Raw genomic sequence first — 23,935 nt, forward strand, 5'->3', positions numbered from 1 at the left:
TTCTTCAGTTACATTCTGGTTTCCATGCCTATGCAAATGATGTCATACATCCCAGCAGTCTTCAGGAGAGGAGGGCGGGTACTCAACTCAGCCTATACCTGAGCTAAGGGCAGATTGATTCCAGGTAATGATACATGAATCATCTGCCCTTACTGAACATGGCCAGTGCCAGAAATTCCAGGGGGTGTTTTTCAAAATGATTTCTCAGCAATATAAAGCATGGAGGCATGAATGGATGGGAGAGTTTGCTTTGAATGTTAAAAATGAATTAAATAGCATTTTGGTTTGTGGTGCTTAGATGCAGTGCAGTGCCACTTTGTATCAGAGCAGATCATGCACAGGAAAAAGTGTATGTCAAACCAATTTTTTTTTTCTTTTGTAGAATAGATAGATGAGATTGACTATGGCACCTGTCTGGTTTTTATTGCTATCTCGGGGTTCTTCACATTCTAACCTGATGTCAACGGTTATACCAGAAAAATCTGTAAGAGGTATACAGACAGAAACTAATCTGACTGAGGTTCTAGCTTTTCCCTACTACAAAAAAAGGAGGGTTCCCCTCCCTTCCTGTCTGGTAAAATGTTTGTCAGCAGGAAAGGGAGGGGAATTCTCTCTGAGCTCCAGATAGCAGTAATAACCCAGCAGGTGTTTGCACCCTCACCTACACTCTCCAGAAAAAAGAATACAGCTTTGGTTTGACATACATTATGACAGAGGTAGACTAGTGGTTCCCAAACATTATCACCTTACCTCTTAGGCTACTTCTCTGGTGGCAAGAAGAGAAACACTTAGAGGCGCTGTGCTTCCCTTCTTGTCTATTCCAGAGTCATTGCTTCACCCTATCACAGCTCGCTGGTTGTTTCCAGACCGTATGTTCTCCCGTCAGCTCCTGACCCCACACTCCTCCTAGAGATTGTGAACTGCTAATTCCGTGCGCCTGTCATCCCTTTTTTATTCATACTTCTCTGGTGGCCCCTTAGATGCACACATATAAACACACACCACTTTCTTAGTATTAGGTCTATGAGAAACCTAACGTAAACCCATATTTTCTTTTCTAAATAACAAAAATGTTATAGTTACGTGCTCAGTACTATGGTTTTGCACAGAGCAGCCCCAGTCCTCCTCTTCTTGGGTCTTCCGCTGGTACTCCTGGCTGCTCTGCTCACCCAGTGCTCCCATAACAAGCAGCTTGCTTTGGGGGCACTCGTGCGTGTTCACTATTAAGCCAGCTCTGTGTGACCATAAGATACAGAACGCAGCTTGGTCCCACATCTCAACTTCCTCCTCACTGGCTGTGATTGACAGCAGCTGGAGCCAGTGGCTCCCACTACTGTCTCTGAGCCAACGAGGAGAGAGACAGCTGCTGCTCCTGGGCACAACACTTGATCAGCATCAGGCTCAGGTAAGTATAAGAGATGCATTAACCACTTCCAGACCGGACACTTTTACCCCTTCCTGACCAGGGCAATTTTCATCTTTTAGCGCTATCACACTTTGAATGACAATTGCGCGGTCATGCAACACTGTACCCAAATGAATTTTTTACCATTTTTTTGAGATAGATAAAGCTTTATTTTGGTGGTATTTATTCACCACTGGGATTTGTATTTTTTTTGCTATGTAAAAGAAATGTCCAAAAATTTTGAAAAAAAGTGTTTTTTTTATAAAATTTTGCAAATAAATAATATTTCATCATAAATCTTAGCCAAAATTTATTCCATTATCTTTTTAGTAAAAAAAAAAATCCAAATTAGTTTATAAGCAAAAATTATAATTTTTAAACATTTGTTTTTGCATTTTTATTTTATTTTTTTATATTTTTTATTTTTACATACTGTCACCCTAGCAGTACAGTGTCACCATGGTGACACTGTACTACTTGTGAGGGGTGATGAAGATTTTTTTTTTTTTTTTTTTTACACACTGCTTGCTTTTACACCCATATAGGATGTAAAAGCAATCATTTCTCTTTCTCTCTGTGTGCATTCTTGCACTCATTGAGAAGAACTGAGTGAGCTGTGATTGGTCACAGCTTGTCACATGGTACAAGGCTTTTGTGAATAGCCTTGTACCATGTGACCTCTGTGATCATTCACAGATTTCACACATAGTAAGCAATGATGTCAGAAGTGACATCTTGCTTACTACTTTGCATGTGATCACTGATTGGCCAATCAGTGATCACATGATCGGGACCTCGTACAGAGGTCCCGTCCGACGATCGGTGTTTCACTGTGTCCAGAGGACACAGCGGGCACCGGATCGCGGTGCTGCGCGCTCCCAGGGAGCGCGCACAAGCAGGGTGCGGGAAGGCCGTTTATAGACGGCCACCCGACCCTGCAGTGCCACCGTCCGGCCGTTTATATACAATGGCCGGTCGGGAAGTGGTTAAAGTAACAAAAAACCCTTCAGCTTTTAGAACCAATTTAAAGTGATATTCAAGTCTACTTACTTTGTGCAACGGTATTTCACAGAGTGGTCCCTTACCTCTTTGACATTCCCCTGCCGGCACTGTGCACTCCTCCTGCCTCCAGGTGCATTTTCAGCAAGCTGGGAGCTAAGGGGGCACCCATGCATGTGTGCTCCCGAGCCACACTTTGTGTATCCATAGACCCATGATCCCGCTCCAGGAGTTTGACAGCAGCAGGAGCCTTGTGAGGAGTTTGTTTTTCCCTTAATGCAGAGAATGTTAAGGTAAAAAGAAAATGTAGACTTTAGAACCACTTTAAAACAGCAACTGCTAATTTAAAGCAATAAATGGGTATATGTTTCACAACTTTGTTTTCAGTTTTTTTTTTTTATTTCTTTTTTTTTTTTTCATCTGAAAATTAAGAGGAAAGTATTTGCAATGCAAACCTGCTAAGATGATGTTACCTGCCTACCCTCACTTCTGCAATTGCACAGTCACAAGTATATCAATACCTGTCATCACCCAAAATCCCAATCATAAGGGAGCTCTGATGTGCCAATCCGGAATATGTGGAGCAATTTGTATGCCTATCTAAGAGCAGCACAACCCAAAGCAATATGTTAATTTAAAAATTGTGAAAAGCACACAAACTAGTCCAGAAAAAAATATAAGGAAATATTGTGGGGGGCCCACCTTATTATCAAAGTAATGGTAACCGCTAGCATGAAGTAATATAAATCACAACCTTGGATGTCTGTCCGCCAGTGCCACTCAGTCATGTCATTTAAAGAGGAGCTCCACCCAAAAAGAGGAAGTTCCGCTTTAAAGACTGGTCCCCTGCTCCCCATTAAGGATTGCCAGCTTTGGGGAGTGGGTACCCGAAAATGACAGGTACCCGCTCCCTCTTTCACTGCGATTGCCTAGGCGATCGGAAGCTGAAATTGTCCTTCCCCAGAAGAGTGCGGTACCATTCAGAAAGCACAGCGCTACTCACACACGTGCAGTGGGCACACTGTAGATGCCAGCACCAGGAAAACCGGACGGCCGTGAAACCGGTTGCGGGAAGGACACTGCAGGATCAAGGGACAGATGAGTGGCTATTTTTTTTTTTAGAAGTCCGCTACAGTTTTCGTAGCTGCTGACTTTTATTTTTTCACAGTGTGACTGGAACTGCGCTTTAATATGTGTTTTTAATATACTATGCCAGGCTAAAGATGACTTTTAACCACATGCCGCCCAACCACTGTAGAAATACGTTGGCAGGGTGGCATGGCTGGGCAAAACCACGTGTGTTTTCAAAACGGGCGCGCGCGATCATGGCCGCGGATGTCAGTCGCCAGGACACAGCCGGCTGTGTCCCGGCGTTTAGCGGCAATCACTGACAGAGGGCACAGCTGCAGTAGCTGTGCTTTCTGTCAGTTCCCTGACAGCTCCTGGCATGCTGAGCTGGAGAGAAGAGTTTATCTCTCCCAATCAGCTTCCATCACCCCCCCCTCCCCTAATAAAACACTCCCCTCACACAGTTAACCCTTTCACTGAATAATAAAGTTAACCCCTTCCTCCCAAGTGCCATTAGTACAGTGTCAGTGTTTTTTTTTTTGCACTGATCACTGTATTGGTGTCACTGGGGATGTCAGTGACCCCAAGTCAGTTCCCCCCGTGTCAGAATGTCCGCCGCAGTCCCGCCATAAGTCACTGATCGCCGCCATAAGGCGCTGATCGCCGCAATTATTAGTATAAAAATAATTAAAAACCCCAGTATCTTTCCTGCCATTTGTAAACGCTATAACTTTCACATAAACCAATTCATTTAAACGTATTGGATTTTGTTTTAGCAAAGACATGTCGCAGAATGCATTTTGGCAGAAATTTATGACTAAATTTGATTTTTACATTTTTTTTTTACTGAACATGTTTTATAGCAAAAATTCCAAAATATTGTTTTTTTTTCCTTAAAAATTGTCAGCCTTTTTTTTTTTTTTTTTTTTTTTTTTTATAGCGCAAAAAATTAAAACCGCACAGGTGATCAAATACCACCAAAAGAAAGCTCAATTTGTGGGAAAAAAGGATGTAAATTTAAATTATGTACCGTATTGCATGACCGCGCAATTGTCCGTTAAACTAGTGCAGCGCTGTATAGCAAAAAAATGGCGTAAATTGCAGTATCTATACCATAGTTTGTAGACGCTATAACTTTCACACAAAGCAATCCATATACACTTATTGGGATTTTTTTTTACCAAAAACATGTAGCAGAATACATTTTGGCCTAAATTTATAACTAACTTTGAGTTTACTATATATTTTTTATAGCTGAAAGTAAAAAATATTGTTTTTCTTCAAGATTTTGGTCTTTTTTTTGTTAAAGTGAAAAATAAAAAGCGCACAGGTGATCAAATACCACCGAAAGAAAGCTCTGTGTGAAAAAAAGGATGTAAATTACATTTGGGTGCAGCATTGCATGACCGCGCAATTATCAGTTGTATTAGTGCAGCGTCGAGTAGCAAAAAGAGGCCTGGTCATTAAGGGGGGTAAATCCTCAGGAGGGCAAGTGGTTAATGCTTAGAAACCCATAGCTTTGCCCTTGCAGATAAAAATGAAATCATCACCAGTCACTGAAAGTGATACATAAAACGGTCATTCACTGACAATGGGATCAACAAGTAGAAAAAAACTGGAGTGGAAACCTGCTGAATCTTTACCACCCAGTGAAGGTAAAATGGGGAGCACTGCCTTATCATAACTGTTTGCATCTGTTTCCCTTGCCCAAAACCAAATGATTTAATTTGTATGCAAACACTCCAATACTTGCTTTAAATATGTTAATTGTGTTTAGGGTAATCTGTATGACAAACACTTACAGTTTTCTGGTTTGCCTTCTAGGCAATGGAACAAACCATGGCAGCCAACGCTGACAAGAACAAGTTCCTCATTGACGGTTTCCCAAGGAATGAGGATAATCTGCTGGGCTGGGACAAAACAATGGACGGAAAGGCAGATGTGTCCTTTGTCCTCTTCTTTGATTGTGATAATGAGGTAAGTGTACAGCCTGACCTGACAATTACATAGAGAGGCTTCAGGGCAACTAGGGATCACAGGGTTTGTGTCCAAACTACCTTGGTTTTATCTTTAACCCAAATTTGGGTCAGTTTACTAAATGATTAAAGTGTATTTCCACTTTTGCAGACAAATTTTAGAAAACGGCTTAGTATTCCTTTCACACAGCATACCTTGGAAATAAATTATTATAATTCTTACCTTTTTAGATGTTTCTTAGGAGAAGGCGCCATGGCTGACTGCAAGTATTTCTCAACAAGTTCACTCTGATCTGTGCTAATAGCCTTAGGACAGGATGAGTGCGTTCTTTTTAACGTACAGTTGAGAAGTCCATCCTCTAAATCTTCACCAGTTGACGACCTCCCGCAGTACATAAACTGCAGTGGGCAGCAGCTACAGGATAAGTGATCTGCCTGTATGACGCTTAACACATGCACACTTGCGTGCCCCCTGGGTGCACCGCTATGTCCACAGGACACAGCAGATTGCTTTTTTTGGTACCTGGCCACTTTGTTCGGCTGAAAGATCATGTGATCGGTATGTGATCACTTGATCACAATGTCAACAAAGCTGTTTTGAATGAATTTCATTCATATGAATTTCATAGGAAATCGTATTCATACGATTTGAATTTCATTCATAGCAGCTGTGTTTTCTATAGTGAGCTGTGATTGGCCCACAGCTATCACATGGTACCTGTGCCAGTCACAGAACCCGGTGCCATTTGATAGCTGGTGGCCAATCACAGATCAGAATAGTAAATCACAGCTGTTATCAATGTAACCTATTCATGACTGTTCAAAACATTGCTGTTATAGTGAACTGTCATGTCAAAGTGTTAAAAAAAAAAACAATCCCTAATCACCTGTTAGTGTTGAATATTGAACTACTCTCATGAAAATATGCAAAAAAAAATAAAATTAAATGGTTAACAAAATTATATATATATATATATATATATATATATATATATATTTTTTTTTTTATAACCTACTGTCACCAGTTAGTATCCCTGATCACTGCCACACCAGTCATATGATGACAGAGTACTGCACTGGGGACAGTATGAAAAAAAAAATTATTTAACTTCTTCATTCTCCAAAAAATTGTGAGGAAAAATTGCACCATGGCTCTTACTAAATACCTGACTGTCTACTTTCCGAAAGGGATCATTTAGGTGTATTTGTACTGTCTGGGCTCAAGTGGTTAAAGAATATGTCAATCCAACATTTCATATTCCTGCTATGTACCTGCTGTACCATGTACTTGTATGAAAAAGTATCCTGTTCTCTTTGCATTGCTTCTTTTGTGTGAAATCCTTGGTGTTCCTGACAGTCCCTCTACTGTCCTATAAAAAAAAAAAAAAAAAAAAACTGACCACACTAGACATGAGAGCAGTCAGTTCCTTAGCTGCGCTCTCCTCCAATGATCCGACTTCTGCAGACATGCGTCCGCCCCCCGTGCGCGTTTACACAGCTATCCACTGGGAATTTCAGTGTACTGCTGTTTCTCCTCCTCCAGCTCTCTAAGCTCCTTATATGGCTAAGAACAGAGGTTATGTGGTTAGTTATAGAAACAAAAAAAGTGGGGAAAAGTTTTTTGTTTTATATATGTATACACAAATGTTTTGCCTTTCATTTCTTTTTTAGACTGAATGGGTTGTTTACAAGAGTTTACATAAACACTTTGTTAGGACAGACCGTGTTAAAATCTATTAAACAACTGATGAGATGAGATTTGTCAGCACAGTACAGACAGACGTCTTTATGACAAACACCGCTCCCTAAAAACGGGAACTCTAGACACCTCTGAGGAAGCTGTAGTGGGCCAGCAAAACCAGTTAGATGATTATCAGCACTTGGATGGCTGTTGAGGTACTACATTAATACGAAGCTTGACTCATTTGGTGTGGGACCCTCACCGCTGTTACTGGCAGAATCTGCTACAGTGCATCTGAATGTGGAGTACAGAGCACATTATCCAAGAGATGCCTACGGTGGGATATCTATTGTTTGATACTATTAGCGGGGACATGTATCTTCAGTGGGAGTGCTCTATCATACAGAGATAATTGTGTGCACGTGCAACGCCAAGGAAATCGAGAGACGTGTATACAGGCTGTTGTCGATACTCCTATACATGAAGGGAAGTTTACCTGTTTTCGATATGCTTTGATTGCCTACACATATTCACTCTGAAGGGTCAGTTCCTAACATATATATACCAGATATGCAGCTCAGTATGAATCTTTGAACAGTGCAAAACAGCTTTACTAATGATATATTTCGCTGGTAAATTAGAGATTAGCATGTCTCCTGTGCAAACTCATTGGGGATTGCTGTTATTGCAGAAGTCTTAATGAAGGGGGAGTCTGAATATAACTTTATATTGGTTATATAAACCGATTATTTTTTTTTTTTTTTTTAATTGCAGCGAAGCACCTGCCTAATGCTTAAAATACAACATGATATACGGTTTCTGTGGAGGAGACAGATATATGCTAAACTAGCTCCAGATTGTGGACATGCTGTACATGCCCCAAAAAAGTCATCATATTACACAGGGCATCCAGTGTTTTCTGTCTTGCTGCTGGGAATCCCTCTCCCACTACACAGCAATTCTCGGGTTTGATTAATCAAAGCCGGAGTTGCTGTGTACACAGAGCAGCTCTGGGGTGTTGCAGCTGTAAAAATTGCGGTCTGACTTTATCAACACTGTTCAGAGGGCAACTAGAAAGACACAAAATAACATTTTTACTTTTGTATCTATTCTGTTCATTCATCTGCAGATCAAAGGGATGAACTTTCATCTGCAGTTTTTTTTTTTTTATTTATTTATTTATTTAAATATTTAATAAATTTTTCATATTAATACAAAAACCCAAAAAGGGAACCGATTCACATATAAATAGACATTTATAACATTTCTACATTTCCCCTTCTAAAAAAATCTTTTCTTTCCCATCCCCCCCAGCCCTTCCCACCCCTTCTCCCCCCTCTGCAGGCTCTAACCCGTTCTAATCTATCGAGGCTTATTCATTTTTAGCTAACATCCTAGTTCATAATTTCCTATATTTCTCTTTCAATCCTGCTTTTTCCCACTTTTCCCATCTCATATAATAAACTCCCATGCTATCTTCCTGCATATGGTATGATCTTTCCATTCTGCTTATCTGGTTTATTCTACTAATCCAGTCTTCCTCCTTCGGTACCTCAGTTTTCTGCCAAAACTTGGGTATCAACCCTTTCGCCGCATTTAAGAAGTACCAGACGCCTGAGTTTTTGTATTTATTTACAGATATCTCCACATTATGTAGGAGGCACGTCGTTGGGTCTAACCCTATGTCAATTTCAGTTATTTCTTCAATCAGTTTGACTATTACCTTCCAAAAAGCCTGGATTTTCGGACATTCCCACCATATGTGAAACACTGTGCCTATCTCTCCACATCCTCTCCAACACATTTTTGAATTTTCCCCATTCATCTTGTGCTCAACACTCGGTGTAATGTGCCATCGTGTCACACACTTATAATTAATCTCAACCTCTCTCATACTAACATTATCGTGTATCAATCTAAACATCTTTCTCTGTTTGTCCTCGTCAAACCCAACTTCCATATCCCTTTCCCATTTTGTTATAAAACTTAACTTTGTGTTTGTGTCTAACTCTGTGAGTATTCTATAGGTTTTTGAAATACCATGCTTCCCATCCCTTCGTGTTTCTAACAGCCTTTCAAACATATTCCACTCCTGTTTTGATCTCAGGGGTTTCGGGAGATTTCCAATAAAACATTTCAATTGATGATATTTCCACTCATCTATTCTAATAAAGATATCTCCCTTCTTCTCTATGAACTTTCATCTGCAGTTAACCACTTGCCTACCGAGCACTTTTACCCCCTTTGTGCCCAGGCCAAGGTGGCACGGATAGGCTGCACTGATGGGCACTGATAGGCTGCACTGATGAGGCACTGTGTGCACCGAAAGCAGCTGATGACTGGTTAGTGTACCGGCTGTTGCCATCCATTGTGTTCTATTGTGTTGCTCACTGTAATTGGTCACAGTGATCACATGATACAGACAGGGCCCATCTGTACCATGTGACTAGCTGTGGCAAATCACAGCTAACAACAATAGTAAACACTGAATTAATCAATTAAAAATCAGTAAAAATGGTTGCTTATACCAGTGAAGTTCACAAACCAAATCATGCAAAAAAAAGAAAAAAAAGTTGCCATGCCTCTTACTAAATACCTTGGACTGTCTGCTTTCCAAAAATGGGTCATTTGGGGCATATTTGTACAGTCCTGGCATTTTCAATCCTCAAGAAATAAGCTGTCAGTACATCAGGATTGATCAATTTTCAGATATGTACCATAGTTTGTGAATTCTATAACTTTCCTACAGAATAAATATTATATAATTTGGGTTATTTTCACCAAAGAAATGTAGCATTATTTATTTGCCAAATTTATAACAGAAAAAAAGAAAAATGTGTTTGTTGTTTGTTTGTTTTTTCTTTTTCAAAGGGTTCAGTCTTTTTTCTGTTTAGCAAAAAAAACTAAAAAAAACCCAGTGGTGATTAATTACCACCAAAGGAAAGCTCTATTTGTGTGAACAAAATGATAAAAATTGAATGTTGAAAGTGTTGCATGACTGCACTATTGCCATTCAAAGTGTGACAGCGCTGAAAATTGGCCTGGGCTGGAAGGAGGTGAAAGTGCTCAGTATTGAATTGGTTAAGTAATGACAAAGTTATTGCTGACTAAACAGGTCCACAGCAGAATTGGAAAAATTGCTTCATAGTTTTGTATAGAGTGGAGAGGGGTTACAGGCTTGTCAGTTTTTATTGCTGTCTGTGCCCTCGTCCAGGAGATTCACCTTCTATATTTTTTCTTTTTTCTTTTATCACCAAAAGGAAAAAGTCTCACATTTTGGGTCATCCCCAGAAAAGAAATAGATTTTCCAATGGGAATGCTAGTTCTCATGGTCCTGGGGACCATGCTTCCCTCAGACTGAAGGGTCTTCCTCTCACGTCTGTTTGGCTATGGGGCAGGAAGTAAAGGGAAATCTCCACAATGGGGCACAGATGGCAAAAAATAACTGACGGTGGTTATAACCCATCCTTACTCTATCCAATATGGAAAATAAGCAGACTGCCAGATGAGCATATCACAGTGCTGCTTTTTTGACTGTCTAGTCACAGGCTATGGAAGAGTCCAAGAGGACCTGGGCCAGGGAAAGTGGGTTGAATGGTGCTGGCCATCAGACTTAAAGTGGAGTTCCACCCAATTTTTAAAGTTTGGCCCCATGTATTGCTTCCTGCTGTCCCTTCAATGTTGGGCACATTTTTTTTTTCTCCTAAAGTTTTCATACCTTTAGGCTACTTGAAGCACTGCACTTCCGATGTACCTCCACCGCGGCGAATACGTCACATCTTCCTGCCTTTTGTTTCCTGGGATGTATGTGTCATCAATCCCAGAAGTCAATGGGCATCTCCCACTCTGCAATGAGTGCGCTGTGCTTTCTTCTCACTGTGCAGGCGCAAGATCAGGAGGTGCATGCTGGGTAGCCAGCTGCACCGTATCTCGGAAGAAAGTGCGTCTGGGCTTCAGAAGATGGAAGAACACAGGATCATGAGGGGCCAGTGAGTATCTTTAAAAAAACAAGGAAGACAAACAATTACATCTGCAAGCATATGCCATTTTGCATGGCATAAGCTGCGACTGTCACGGAGGAACTTTAAAAAGAAAAAAAAAAAAAAATGACTGGAACTCCGCTTTAAGATGTTTAGTGACAGAAAAAATCCTGAGGGGGAAATCTCTGGATTGAAGCTAAATATTGCTGCAAAAGCTGGTTCACAATTTGTGCTTCCGAAGAGATATTTCTACTATTATAAAAGCAAACACATAGGTAACGAACATGATGACCAAAGCTGTTGATTTTATGTTCTTGAAGATCACATTTCATACTTTTTTTTTTTTCCCCCTTTATTTACAGACTTGCATTGGACGCTGCTTGGAACGAGGGAAGAGCAGTGGAAGAAGTGATGATAACAGGGAGAGCTTAGAAAAGAGGTAATGGAATACATTTCAACTTCTTTGCTTCTCTAGGAATGGGTTTGGAATATGACACCAACAAAGCATAAACAGTGTTTTTTTTTTTTGTTTTTTTTGTTTTTTTTTCAAATTAACCTTTTGCTCTTCAGAGGATTTACCCCCCTTCCTGACCAGGCCATTTTTGCGTTACGGCGCTGCGTTATTTTAACCGACAATTGCGCGGTCATGCAGCACTGCTCCTAAATTAAATTTACGTCCTTTTTTTCCCCACGAATAGAGCTCTCTTTCGGTGGTATTTGATTGCCTGTACGGTCTTTTTATTTGTTGCGCTATAAAAGAAAAAGGCTGACAATTTTGTGAAAAAAAAATATTTTTGACTTTTTGCTATTAAACATGTCTTTGCTAAAAAAAAATCCCAATACATGTAAATTAATTCGTTTACATGAAAGGTATAGCATCTACAAATGGCGGTATATATACTGGGATTTTATTATTTTTTTTTTTTTTACTAGTAATGGCGGTGATCAGCAACTTAATGTGACTGCGGCGGGGAGTCTGACACTGGGGGGGAACTGACTTGGTGTCACTGACATCCCCAGTGACACCAATACAGTGATCAGTGCTAATAAAAAGCACTGACACTGTACTAATGTCGTTGGGCAGGAAGGGGTTAACATGGGGTGATCAAAGAGTTAACTGTGTGCTGTTATACTGTGTGCTGTGTTTCACTGTAAGCATACTACTTTGCATGGCTCTGCTGTGCAAAGCTATGCATAACAGTATACAGGATCTGACAAGGGAGAGAACTGTACTGTTTACTTACAGTTCTCTCCCTCCATTGGTAATGCTCCTTGATCACCGGGTGCCGGCAAGTAATCACCGTCCGGGACCCAGTGATTGACAGCCAAGGCCGTGAATAGCGGCACCCCATACCCGGAAATGTAAAATCATGTATATATACATGATTTTGCGTCCCCCTGCAGCCCTGTAGCAGTATATCTGCTATAGAGCGGCAGGAAAGCGGTTAATAAATTAAAAAGACTAATATATATCAGGCTGGTCATACATAATAGGAAATATTCCTGTTCTGGGACCAGCCATTTTCATTGCTTGCAGTTCAGTGTCAAAAAACATAAGAGAAACAAGAGTTTGGTGCTTAGAACGAATATTCTGGTACTTTTAAAGCTATGCCAGAAAATTATGAAGAAGATCTCTGCAATTCATGCATATTTTTCCATGCCTTATCTCTTTAAAGACCCAGCAAGTACAGAAGAATACCCGATCCTGGTAGAAATGAATTCTACTAATTTCCTGCCATGGGGCTGACAGTCCCTCACCTACTTTGAAATTAGAGGAAATGGTCTCCGCTCTGCTCAGTTGTCTCTGAACCACAGAAACCTCCCTCTCTTCTAATTTCCACAACAAAGGGGAGGCATTTTGTGGTCCAAGAGAACACCTGGGAGGGCTGATAAGCCTAATAGAGAATGGGTACGCAAGCCTCAGAATAGATCTGACTTTTCTGACCTCAACTGTTTTTTATTTTTCAGGGTTTGCACACACTTTAATGGGACTGATGTATTAAAAAAAAAATGACCTTGTGAATATCTTAAAGTGGTAGTTAAGTCTTGGAATGTAAAATTCACTGACAGGTAGGGTTTTTATAACCGAAGAGACCCTAGTGGTCGTATCTGTCATAAATGACCTCCCTGCCTGTCAGCGGGTAATGTGATCACATTGCCGCTCTCTGTGCCGCTGCAGTGTGACTCCTGTGCGCATGCGCAGGAATGACTTCACCACAGCCCGACCATTCAAGCGGCTGAAAATCAAAATCCCGGAAGGAACACCAGGAAAGATGGAAGCGTGCTGCAATGGAGGGCTGCGTTTGCAGGTGAGTCTGTCATAATGCGCTAGTATGCGATGCATACTGGTACATTATGACTTAACCATTAGCCGCCCGGCCTATAGCCGTTTGGCGGCCGCAAAAATGCTGCAGCCTTCCTGGGTATACGCCATTTGGTGTCCTCCCGCACATGCGCAGTTCGCGCGGTTGCAGAGCTGCGCAGCGGCGCGACCTGTCACCGGCCGTGTACCTCGGACACGGCCGATGACAGATCTGAGTACCGGCCCCCGTTGCCGGTACCATGTGACCTGCTGTGACCAATCACAGCAGGTCACATGACAGTTGTATACAGTGGATGGCTTCATTCATGCCATCCATTGTATACTACTGCCTAGCTGTGAATGGTCACAGCAGGTCACATGCTCATGTCATGTGATTAGCTGTGGCCAAATCACAGCTAAGCACAAAAAAAAAAGAAAAAAAACCTGAATGAATCGATGTCATTCAGGTAAATGCTTGCTTATAGCAAAGTAATTCTTTGCTATAAGCAAATTGTGTTAAAAAACAAAAAAAAAAATACTGATCATTTCCCCAAAGTAGTACAATGTTACTATGGTAACATTGTACTACTTTGGTCATAGTAAAATATGAAAAAAAAATCTTAACAAAAGTAATAAAAAATTAAAAATAATAAAAAAAAAAAAATTTTTTTTTTTCATACTGTCACCAGTCAGTGTCCCTGTTCACTGCCATGCCAGTTATATGATGACGCTGTACTGCATTGGTGACCGTATGTAAAAACAAATAGTGAAAATAATTGTTTTAATTTTTTCATTTTCCGAAATATTATGACAAAAAAATACAACTTCAAAAAACTCGCTATTCCTCTTATGAAGTACGTCGGACTGTCTACTCTGCAAAAAGGGGTCATTTGGGGGATATCTGTACTATTCTGACTTTCTTGGACCTCAAGAAATTAGATTGGCTGTCAGTACTTCAGGATTGATCAATATTCAGATCTATACCATAGTTTGTGAACTCTATAACTTTCCTACAAACTAAATAATACATCCTAATTTGGGTTATTTTCACCAAAGACATGTAGCAGAATACATCTTGGTCTAAATTTATGAAGAACAATTATTTATTTGTAAACTTTTATAACAGAAACAAAGAAAAACGTGTTTTTTTTCAAAATTTTTGGTCTTTTTTTGTTAATTTAGCAAAAAATAAAAACCCCGGCGGTGATTAATACCACCAAAAGAAAGCTCTAGTTGTGTGAAGAAAATGATAAAATTTTAGTTTGGGTACAATGTTGTATGACCGCGCAATTGTCATTCAAAGTGTGAGAGCGCTGAAACCTGAAAAATGGCCTGGGCAGGAAGGGGGGTATTGAAATGGTTAAACCTGCCAGGGGACCAGCTATTTTCTTTGTAGTAAATGACTTTACTACCGCTTTAAGCATCTGCATAGACACAATGATTGATCACTAGTGGCCTTAATGCAGTATTTAAGTTTTATTGAGATATTTCAGAAAAATACCTCATTATGACCACTAGATTGAGTGGACTATTATAGGAAATAATCACATTACAAAAAAATATGGGGCTCATTCCTTGTGGATGTGCGAATGCTTAATGGGAAGTTCCAGGCTAGAAGTAACTAAGCTTAGAACTGCTCCCATCTTATCTTCTAACAGCTGTTCTAACTATCCTGTAGAAGGAAGATGCACATACCTATTCTCAGAAAGCCCTGGTCTGGTCTGGTGTTGGCTTTAGTGTAGAGGAGGGGCAACCAACAAGAGATGCCCCTTAGTAAGCCTATGTGACGTCACAGTGCAGGCATTCTATCCATTGTCAGTGCGCTTTCTTCTTCACTGAAGCTGGCAAAAGGCCACTGGGAGCTGGTCATGTGAACAGACTGGAATACTCTGAGAATGGGTAAGTATATGCATTCCTTTTACAGGGTAGTTAGTATAGGAGTAAGAAGGGGTGGGAGCAATTTTAATGTGATTGTAAAGGCTTTTTTTTTTTTTTTTTTTTTTTTTTTACAAATGCGCCCTACTTACCTGTTCTGTTTCATGGTTTTGAACAGAGCAGCCCCAATCCTCCTCCTCTTGGGTCCCCTGCTAGCGCTCCTGGCCCCTCCCTCCTGCAAAGTGCCTTCACAGCAAACAGCTTGCTATGGGGGCACCTGAGCAGGCTTGCTCCTGAGCCGCTGCTCTGTGTGTCTATTCGCACACGCGGCTTGGTCCTGCCCCCCCACTCTTGTCTCATTGGCTGTGATTGACAGTAGGGGGCGGCAGTGGCTCCCGCTGCTGTCTTGCCCAATGAGGAGGGAGAGACTAAGGACAGCTGAGGCTCTTGTGCATCAAGATGATGTAAGGTAGGTATGTAAGGGGAGGGGGGCTGCTGCAGACAGAAGTTTTTTACCTTCATACATAAAATGAGCCTTTACAACCACTTTAAGCTTGATTAATGTTAGTCTGGAATTCCACTTTAAGGTTCCTACAGTATTACATTTTATACATAGACTCCTAAGTGTTGAAGGTCTCCTTATAGGTGTCTATGTATCAAGGGTTTAGGGAAGGGTAGCATTATGAAAAAGCCCTGAATGGAGAAAATTAATAAATGGATTATTTTCAAACACACAACTAATTTCATGGAATATGCAGCAGAAAACATTTAAAATATTGTACACCATATTGAAAAATAGGTTCTGTAAAGGTTACAGAAATAAATAAACAGAGAATACCCTGTCATTTGTGAGTTTCACTGAGGGTTTCCTTTGTATTCCAGGATTCAGACATACCTCCAGTCCACCCGGCCCATCATCGATCAGTATGAGCAGAGGGGAAAAGTTCGGAAAGTGGATGCCTCTAAGTCTGTAGATCAGGTCAGCTGAATTGACTGGTATAGTAACAAAAGTTCAATGTTTTCCTGTGCCTTTTGATAAGACCTTGAAGCAAACCCATGAGTTGTTTTATACTTTTAAAACTATAGGGTATATTTATTAATGTTTTCACCTAAGATTCACACAACTTATATTTTTCCAATTGAATCAAATAAAAAAGTGTATAGAGTTTACATGCCCGTAATTGTCCAATATCCCTAGTGCTACATAGTTACATAGTCTGTTTCAGCCTTTCTCAACCAGGGTGCTTTGAAGTTTCTTCAGGGGTGCCTTGGCAAAACGTCTAAAAATTGCCCAAAACTTGTATACAAGCCAACGGGTGGAAGAATCCTGCCTTTTAGTTACACAAAGCCAAAGGTTTTCATTGTGCACCATTACGATCTTCTAGCTGCTGGTGTCTTGACAACCACTGACATCAGTTGATAAGGAGGATGTCAGCTGCCTGCACAGCATCCTAGTTTGGCCCTCCCTGCCCCTCTCCATCAGTGCTGGGGTCACATTAGCTCAGTGATGGAGAAAAACTGAGAGAGAAGAGAAACATTGGAATACTAGTCAGTACCAGCATGCAAAGGTGTATTTGCTTTGGAAGAATAAATCACCTCTAATGTTGGGTGTCCTACATGTGTGGATGTTGCTGCGTTACATAAACCTATTAGAATTGTTTTTAACATTTTAGGATGGGGTGCTTCAAGACTGTCCATAATTTTAAAGGGTGCCTCAGGACTGTCCATAATGTTAAAGGGTACCTTGACTGAAAAAAGGCTGAGAAATGCTGGTCTGTTTGAGAAAAAAAAAATACAGTCCATCCAGTTCAACCCACAGAGGGAAAACACACACACGCACGCACACCCTCCATATGCACACCCCTTTAATCACAGTTGATCCAGAGGAAGGCAGAAAACTCCAATAAAGCTTGATCCAATTGCTTCAGTGGGGAAAATAAATCCTTCCTGATCCCCCAAAAGGCAATCGTATATACCCTGGATCAACTTTACTTATAAATGTTAGTATCTAGTTATAGTATGCGTATTTAGGATAGAATCCAGGCCTTTCTTAAAACAGTCTACAGAGATGGCCAGAACAAGCTAGAGGGAGTCTATTGCACATTTGTACAGCTATTACTGAGAAAAAGCCTTTCCATATTTGGAGGTTAAATCTCTTTTCCTTCAAACATAGAGTGTCCCCTTGTCCTCTGTGATGACTTTACAGTGAATAACTTTAAACCAAGTTCACTATATGGACCATTTATACATGTTAATGCTGTTACTTTAGCTTTGCTTATTGTGTGTTTTTTGTTTTGTTTAACTCAGATTTTTTTTTTTTTATTGATGAAGGTTTCCTGTACATATTATTTTTTTTAAACATATGGCCATTAAAATCTTGGTCCAAATACAAAAAACAAAAGATAAGTATGTAAAAAAAAATAAACTCTAGAAAATGTAACATACAGTACGTTGTCCCCAGAGAAGGTAACAATCCAGACACAGAGTCATTGTTACTGGAAGGACCATGTACATACACAGCCTGCTTCCCCCACCTTTCTCCTTCCGCAGATCACGGTTATAGTGACAATTATTACTTACAGCTGGACCTTTATACACACCAACTGCACTAAAACCTTTCCTCTTACTTTGTTTCAGGTTTTCGTCAAAGTCCGGGAAATCTTTGATCGGGAAGGATAACGATGTTCCACGGATAGGCATTTTTAGCCTCTTCGGGCTTAATCTCATTTACTTCATATTTCTTATTTACTTTTTTTCTATTCCTTTTTTTATGTAAACATTGTAAACATGGGCTTGATCTTATTGGTGTATTTGCCTCATTTCTGCCTACCCATCTCAGCTCAAAGGCTCCCATCCTTTTATCGCTACATGAGATTGTATTTTTCATAAGCTGCCGGCGAGGGCTTTTCAGGCTCTGCCATCCAGATCTGAGGCAGCCGTGCTGGATTTTAATTCCACTTTTGAAACACCTTAGTTTATATTAGGACAGAAAGTAGACAACAAAATTGTATCTGTAATATACTCTTCACTACTCACTGACAGTGCAAGTTATTCACCTTCGAAGATGGCATTTAAGGATAGAGCTTTAAATGGAACGTCCCAAACACCTTTTCCCTGGTCATAGAAATGATGACAACTATAACATCCAATATTTGAATGTTTGTAAATATATGTTTTTGGCTATGTGGTCAGCTTAGAGCATCTTTTTTTATATTCCAGCCATATTTCAAGAACACAGCGTGGTCATTGGCTTCAGAACATGACCTGCTATAGAAAATGATGAGTCGATGCATGTGTGATGGTGCAGAGGGGGACTGCAGTTGTTCTTTGGCAGGTCTCTTCTCTACCCCGACGCATATACTCATATTTTAATTAGATGTAGCTAAGGCTGCAGTGGCTTTGTCCTGAATAACAATGTTACAAAAATGCAGTTTTGAATTTTAAAAAAAGTTATCCTTTTAAATGTATTTTCTAGGTCCCTTGTGGGTCACTCAGTAATTGTTTGCCTTTGTTAAAAGGGAATCTGTCACCTCTCCATTCAGGGCAAAGTGACCAGGTTCTCTTGAAAGCCCCATCCCACCCTTCACACAGATTGCAGACCTTTGCTCTTCTCACTCCATTCATCTAGTGGAGTCCTTGCAAGAAAACCTATCACTTTCTCTTGAATGAGCAGATGTGACTTAGTCACTTTTAAAGGGACCCTTTCACTGACTTAAAAACTGCATGAAAGCAGAAAAATCAAGTATTTTAAATACGTACTCGTAGAGTTTCCGCTTTCCAAAAATCATTTATTTACTTGCAGTGTGCCTCTGAACTTGCTAGAAAATCTGATTAGTCAATTCCATATCACAGCCCCTCTTTCCTTTCTTGTCATGGCCCTCTCCTCTTCTGGGATTGTCAAATTACGCTCTGTGCTGGCCCAGCTGCTGTACCCCTCCCCTCACCTACCTATATAACTGTTTATATAGGTGCCGAGGGAGAAGTGAAAAGGAAAGGTCACTTGAGTGACAGCTTTCTCTGCTGGGGATGCTGATATCACATTCAAGATGGCAGCACCCAGCAGTAATTTCAGAGCAGGGGCGGACTGACAACTCTTGGGGCCCCCGGGCAATAGGGGATCATGGGGCCCCTGTGTCCTTGCCCAAATGCAAAAAAGTCTATGAAAAAGGTACCAGGGGCATCTCATGGGGCTCCCTACTGACCCCGGGCCCTCGGGCAGTGCCCGAGTTTCCAAATGGTCAGTCCACCCGTTTCAGAGCATTTAAATGTCTATGCAAGGGAGGCTTTTGCAGGTAAATGATATGCCTAAAATGTTAAATGTACATATAATCTTGTGGGCAGGTCATTGAAATTAATGGTCTAGTGAAAGGGTCTCTAACTTTTATTGGGACATAAGAGTGGGAAACCTTTTTCTCTATCTAGATGGGATGGACTGGTTGTTCAGGTTAAATGCTGCAATCAGTCAGTTTTCTGAGAATCTGTGGCTGGATCTTCCATAACAAACAGACCATCTGAACATGTTTGATCTCAGATAGCACCCTGCACTTGTCTGTCCCATAGAAGGTGACAAGCTGTGGGTTGTTCATTGTTGAATATTCTCACCTGATTTCCTTTATTCTCTGGGCTTCACAAATGTGAAAAATGCAGAATATACAAATAATTCTTTGAAAACTGTTTTGTGGATGACTAGAAGGAGACTTGCATTACTTACATCTGAGTGGCTCAGAAGGTCAACGATAGCTGTACTAATTCCAGCATGTAAACAAGCAGATTTATGGGATCTAGAAAAGAAACATACATCACGGGAAGGGGCTTTTTAGGCAAAGGAGTATATTGAAGACTTTATCTGGTAAAGGTATTGTGCCCAGAGTTGGACTTTAACTATTTTAATGTAGTTTAGTGCAGTAGCACTTTCCATCTCATCAAACACTATGGAGGAATTTTCAGTTTGTTAAATGCATTGGAAAGTATCATTGTGTTGGCATTAGTCTGCAACTAAAGACTGCTGTGCCCTGAGCTGGGAATGGTCTCCTGTACTAGGCCTTGGGGGGCTTTAGCAACAGTTATTGTTTGAATCTACACTGAATAATTTTAGAGCAATTGGTCTGACCTATACTACAAAAAAAAAACAATTGAAGAGCAGCAAACAGGTCATGTCAGCCTTTTCCTGTGATGCCATCCTTCCATACACAGTGAGTGACTGCAGCGTCACAGGCATGCAGTTTAATAAGTGTGTTGGAACACATGGTATGACCATTTACACATGGTATGACCATATATGTTCCCAGTCAGTGACTCCCACTATAGTGAAGGATGAGGATGACAGCATCAAAGCTGGTACCTTTAGAAGCAAGATGACAATGACAACTTGCATACTGTACTTCTTTTCAATAACCACAGGGGTTGATTTACTAAGATTGGAGAGTGCAAAATCTGGTGCAGCTGTGCACGGTAGCCAATCAGCTTCTATCTTCAGCTTGTTTTATTAAGCTTTGACAATAAAACCTGGAAGCTGATTGGTTTCTTTGCAGAGCTGAACCAAATTTTGCACACTCCAGTTTTAGTAAATCAGCCCCACAGTATCTACCTCTGATTCCAATGCACAAAGGCTTTCAATCCAGACACCTCTTACTACTGCTAGAGTTTCTTGATTGGCTAATGCTGGCATTCGGCTACATCTAGATTCCATATCTGTTAAACTGTCGCTATGCACTCTAAAAAGGGAAAATCTAGTGTATTTTTTTTTTCTTGTGATTGTGAGTACACATTTTTAAATTGTAATTTTTTTGTGACTTACATGTTTACATGCTTTCTGTGTCATTATTTTCTGATTGTATGTTGCATACTGTTTCAAAGGTTGTGGTGGCTGACTGTATACCAGTACAGTCAGCATACCTGATGAATAACTGCTGAGATAAAAACTGGTACAGGATAAACCAGAGTGTATTTTTCAATCATTGTGCTTACTCATTGACTTCCAAATGGGAGCAGCTGAACACAATCCCTGTACTATAGTGGAAAATGTGGAGTCATAGAGCTGTGCAGGCAGCCATTTTTTTTCTAATCATATGTCTTCTCATCACTTTCCTAGATATCAATACATTTTAAGAGGCAAAGGGAACAAAGATGGAAGTTAGGTTATGTTCACGCTCACTTTACTGAATGTGTTATTTTCAGTGTGCATTTAATCAGGCCTCAATACCTTGTGATAACAAGTGGGATGAACTTGCAGATGTGTGCATGAAAATGCAGATAAAACACAATGAAAGGAATGTCTCAGAATTTGAGTGGTTACAATCTGGAGCAGCTGTGCAAGGCAACCAGTTGGCTTCTATAGTCCATTTTGAAAGCTTAAAGTATTACTAAACACACAACAGTAAAATCAGTCTGTATATGCAGTAAAGCATGCTTGTTACAGTTGCTGTGGAATCTAAGGGGTTATTCCTCCGCATTGTGTAAAAAGGTTGTTTGATCCTGTGTTCTCTGATCCTCCCTTTTTTCTACTGTCCCCCGATCCATCTTGTTATAGTACAGAGCTCTAGGAGTTGCTGTACATGCTCAGTGTAGTGTGTATTGCTAGAGTTTTTTTTTTTTTCTTTCTTGGGAGAGTGCATGTGATCAACACACGGCCAGTCAGCGCTGTCCTGACCTTGAGGGTCAGGGGTTATGCAGCCTCATAGGACAGTCGGAGGAGAATGAAAACTCCCCCTACAAGCTTTAATCAGTGCTTGGCTGGACACTGATATAAGTCACAAGACTGCTCTTAACTGCTATTGACTAAAGGTATTTAGCAGTTCATATTTACTACAATAATTGCATTTCCTTGTTCTGTGTACTGTGGGAGACCAGATATAGTGAATGCGGGGTCCGGGGAGACCGGATATAGTGAATGCGGGGTCCGGGGAGACCGGATATAGTGAATGCGGGGTCCGGGGAGACCGGATATAGTGAATGCGGGGTCCGGGGAGACCGGATATAGTGAATGCGGGGTCCGGGGAGACCGGATATAGTGAATGCAGGGTCCGGGGAGACCGGATATAGTGAATGCAGGGTCCGGGGAGACCGGATATAGTGAATGCAGGGTCCGGGGAGACCGGATATAGTGAATGCAGGGTCCGGGGAGACCGGATATAGTGAATGCAGGGTCCGGGGTTTAGTAACACTTTAACTGAACAAGCTGGAGATCGAAGCTGATTGGTGGCTGTGCACAGCTTTCTGGCTGCTCCAGTTTTGATAAATCCCCCCTATGATTACATTTTAACAATTGTAATTTTACAAAATTTTGCACTAGTGATTGTAAAAACAGGTGCTTGAGCTGTATTTTTACTGCCCCTTTAATCAAGCACATGCTGTTTTAAAAATTATACCCTGTTACATTCAGTGGGCCGTGCCAATGGTGACCATTCAAATGAATGGGGCCTTGTCACAACCATGTGCAATGCAGATGGTTGTAGTGCAGGCTTTACAGGGATTACAATAGGAGGGGAGGAGGCCACATGTAGCCTCCCAGCCACCCGTCCAAATGCTCTCTTAAAAGCGATCCACCATGGATTGCTTTTCAGACGACATTGCAAGTGTAAATGAAATGTTATATTCTGTAGTCTGCCCTCTTCCTGTTAAAGTGCGATTTATGTAAAAGCAACTTTAGACGTTTACTGGGCAGCCTTTCCATGTTGATATGCCTAGTCTTACCACCGCAGACTCTTGTGTATTATTTAGATTGTGTATAAAAATGTAGACCATGGAGCACAGAGGGAGTCTTGGGCACATTTGATGAGGTAGGTACCAACCCAGAATATGTAAACTGGCTGGAATAAGGGCTGAAGGGGATAAAGCCCTACAAAATGGGAAAGCTGTCTGTCGGTGGGTGTTTGTGGGCTAAAATGTGTCTTATGCCAAATGTAAATGTTTTATTGTGAAGGCTCGGAAATTGGAGATATAACATTGGTTATACTTGGTATACAATATAACAGGCCATGTACAATGTTCTTAAAATCCTAAGTGCAGAGGGCCTGTTGGAAGTGATGGTTTGTATCTCACCACTAGAATTTGGTGAACGTGGAATAATGTTCTTAGGAGCAAAAGAGTTCTTGTTACCTGGACGTGGGGGCTGTTCCAGATTCCAGACACCCTCAGAACTGGCTACATTTTGCTTAATTGTTATTACATCCCATGCAGTGGGGCTGTGCCCGCACTGCACAGGCACGGTTAACCTTACCCGATCCTTTGATCCTATGGCTGTCCTCGCATCCAGAACCAACCTATGGGCCTGTTGACATCAGGAACTGTCCATGCACAAGACCTCTAGTGTGCGGAGGGGCAGTAGTGGCAGGGACCGGTCTTGCACTCAGTGGATCGGCGGACTAGGTAAGTATATCTCTGCTCTCCTCACCCCTAGGCAAAAATGAGCAGTTAACCCATGCATTGTGGGCACAACAAACATTTTCCCGGAGTTCTTCTTTAACACTGTATCTTCCTTCTTCGATAAGGCAGGGTATAGACAAGGCAAAGTGCAGTATGTGTCAGTTACAGTAGGTTAAGGAGAAACCATAATGTATCTTTTGTAAGTACTTTGATATAATAAGTAATGACCCATTCACACCTAAGCATATGTTAACGTGTTTTTAATGTCTTGACGTATTAAAGGCA

The 23,935-nt window shown here is 40.9% G+C and overlaps 1 protein-coding gene across 1 annotated transcript in view; it reads left to right on the forward strand.

Moving 5' to 3' along the window:
• Positions 1–21,222, forward strand: part of CMPK1 (cytidine/uridine monophosphate kinase 1) — a 38,290-nt gene extending 17,068 nt beyond the window's left edge. Inside the window, exons 3-6 of the mRNA XM_089684439.1 lie at positions 5,297–5,449; positions 11,472–11,548; positions 16,169–16,265; positions 17,924–21,222. Coding sequence (XP_089540565.1) covers positions 5,297–5,449; positions 11,472–11,548; positions 16,169–16,265; positions 17,924–17,965 — 369 coding nt within the window. The 3' untranslated portion in view covers positions 17,966–21,222. The remainder of the gene's footprint in view (positions 1–5,296; positions 5,450–11,471; positions 11,549–16,168; positions 16,266–17,923) is intronic.
• Positions 21,223–23,935: the final 2,713 nt, after the last annotated feature.

The sequence above is a fragment of the Staurois parvus genome, unplaced genomic scaffold (genome assembly GCF_062004578.1).
Source record: "Staurois parvus isolate SC_StPar_1 unplaced genomic scaffold, SC_StPar_1.0 ptg000347l, whole genome shotgun sequence".
NCBI classification, from domain to species: domain Eukaryota; kingdom Metazoa; phylum Chordata; class Amphibia; order Anura; family Ranidae; genus Staurois; species Staurois parvus.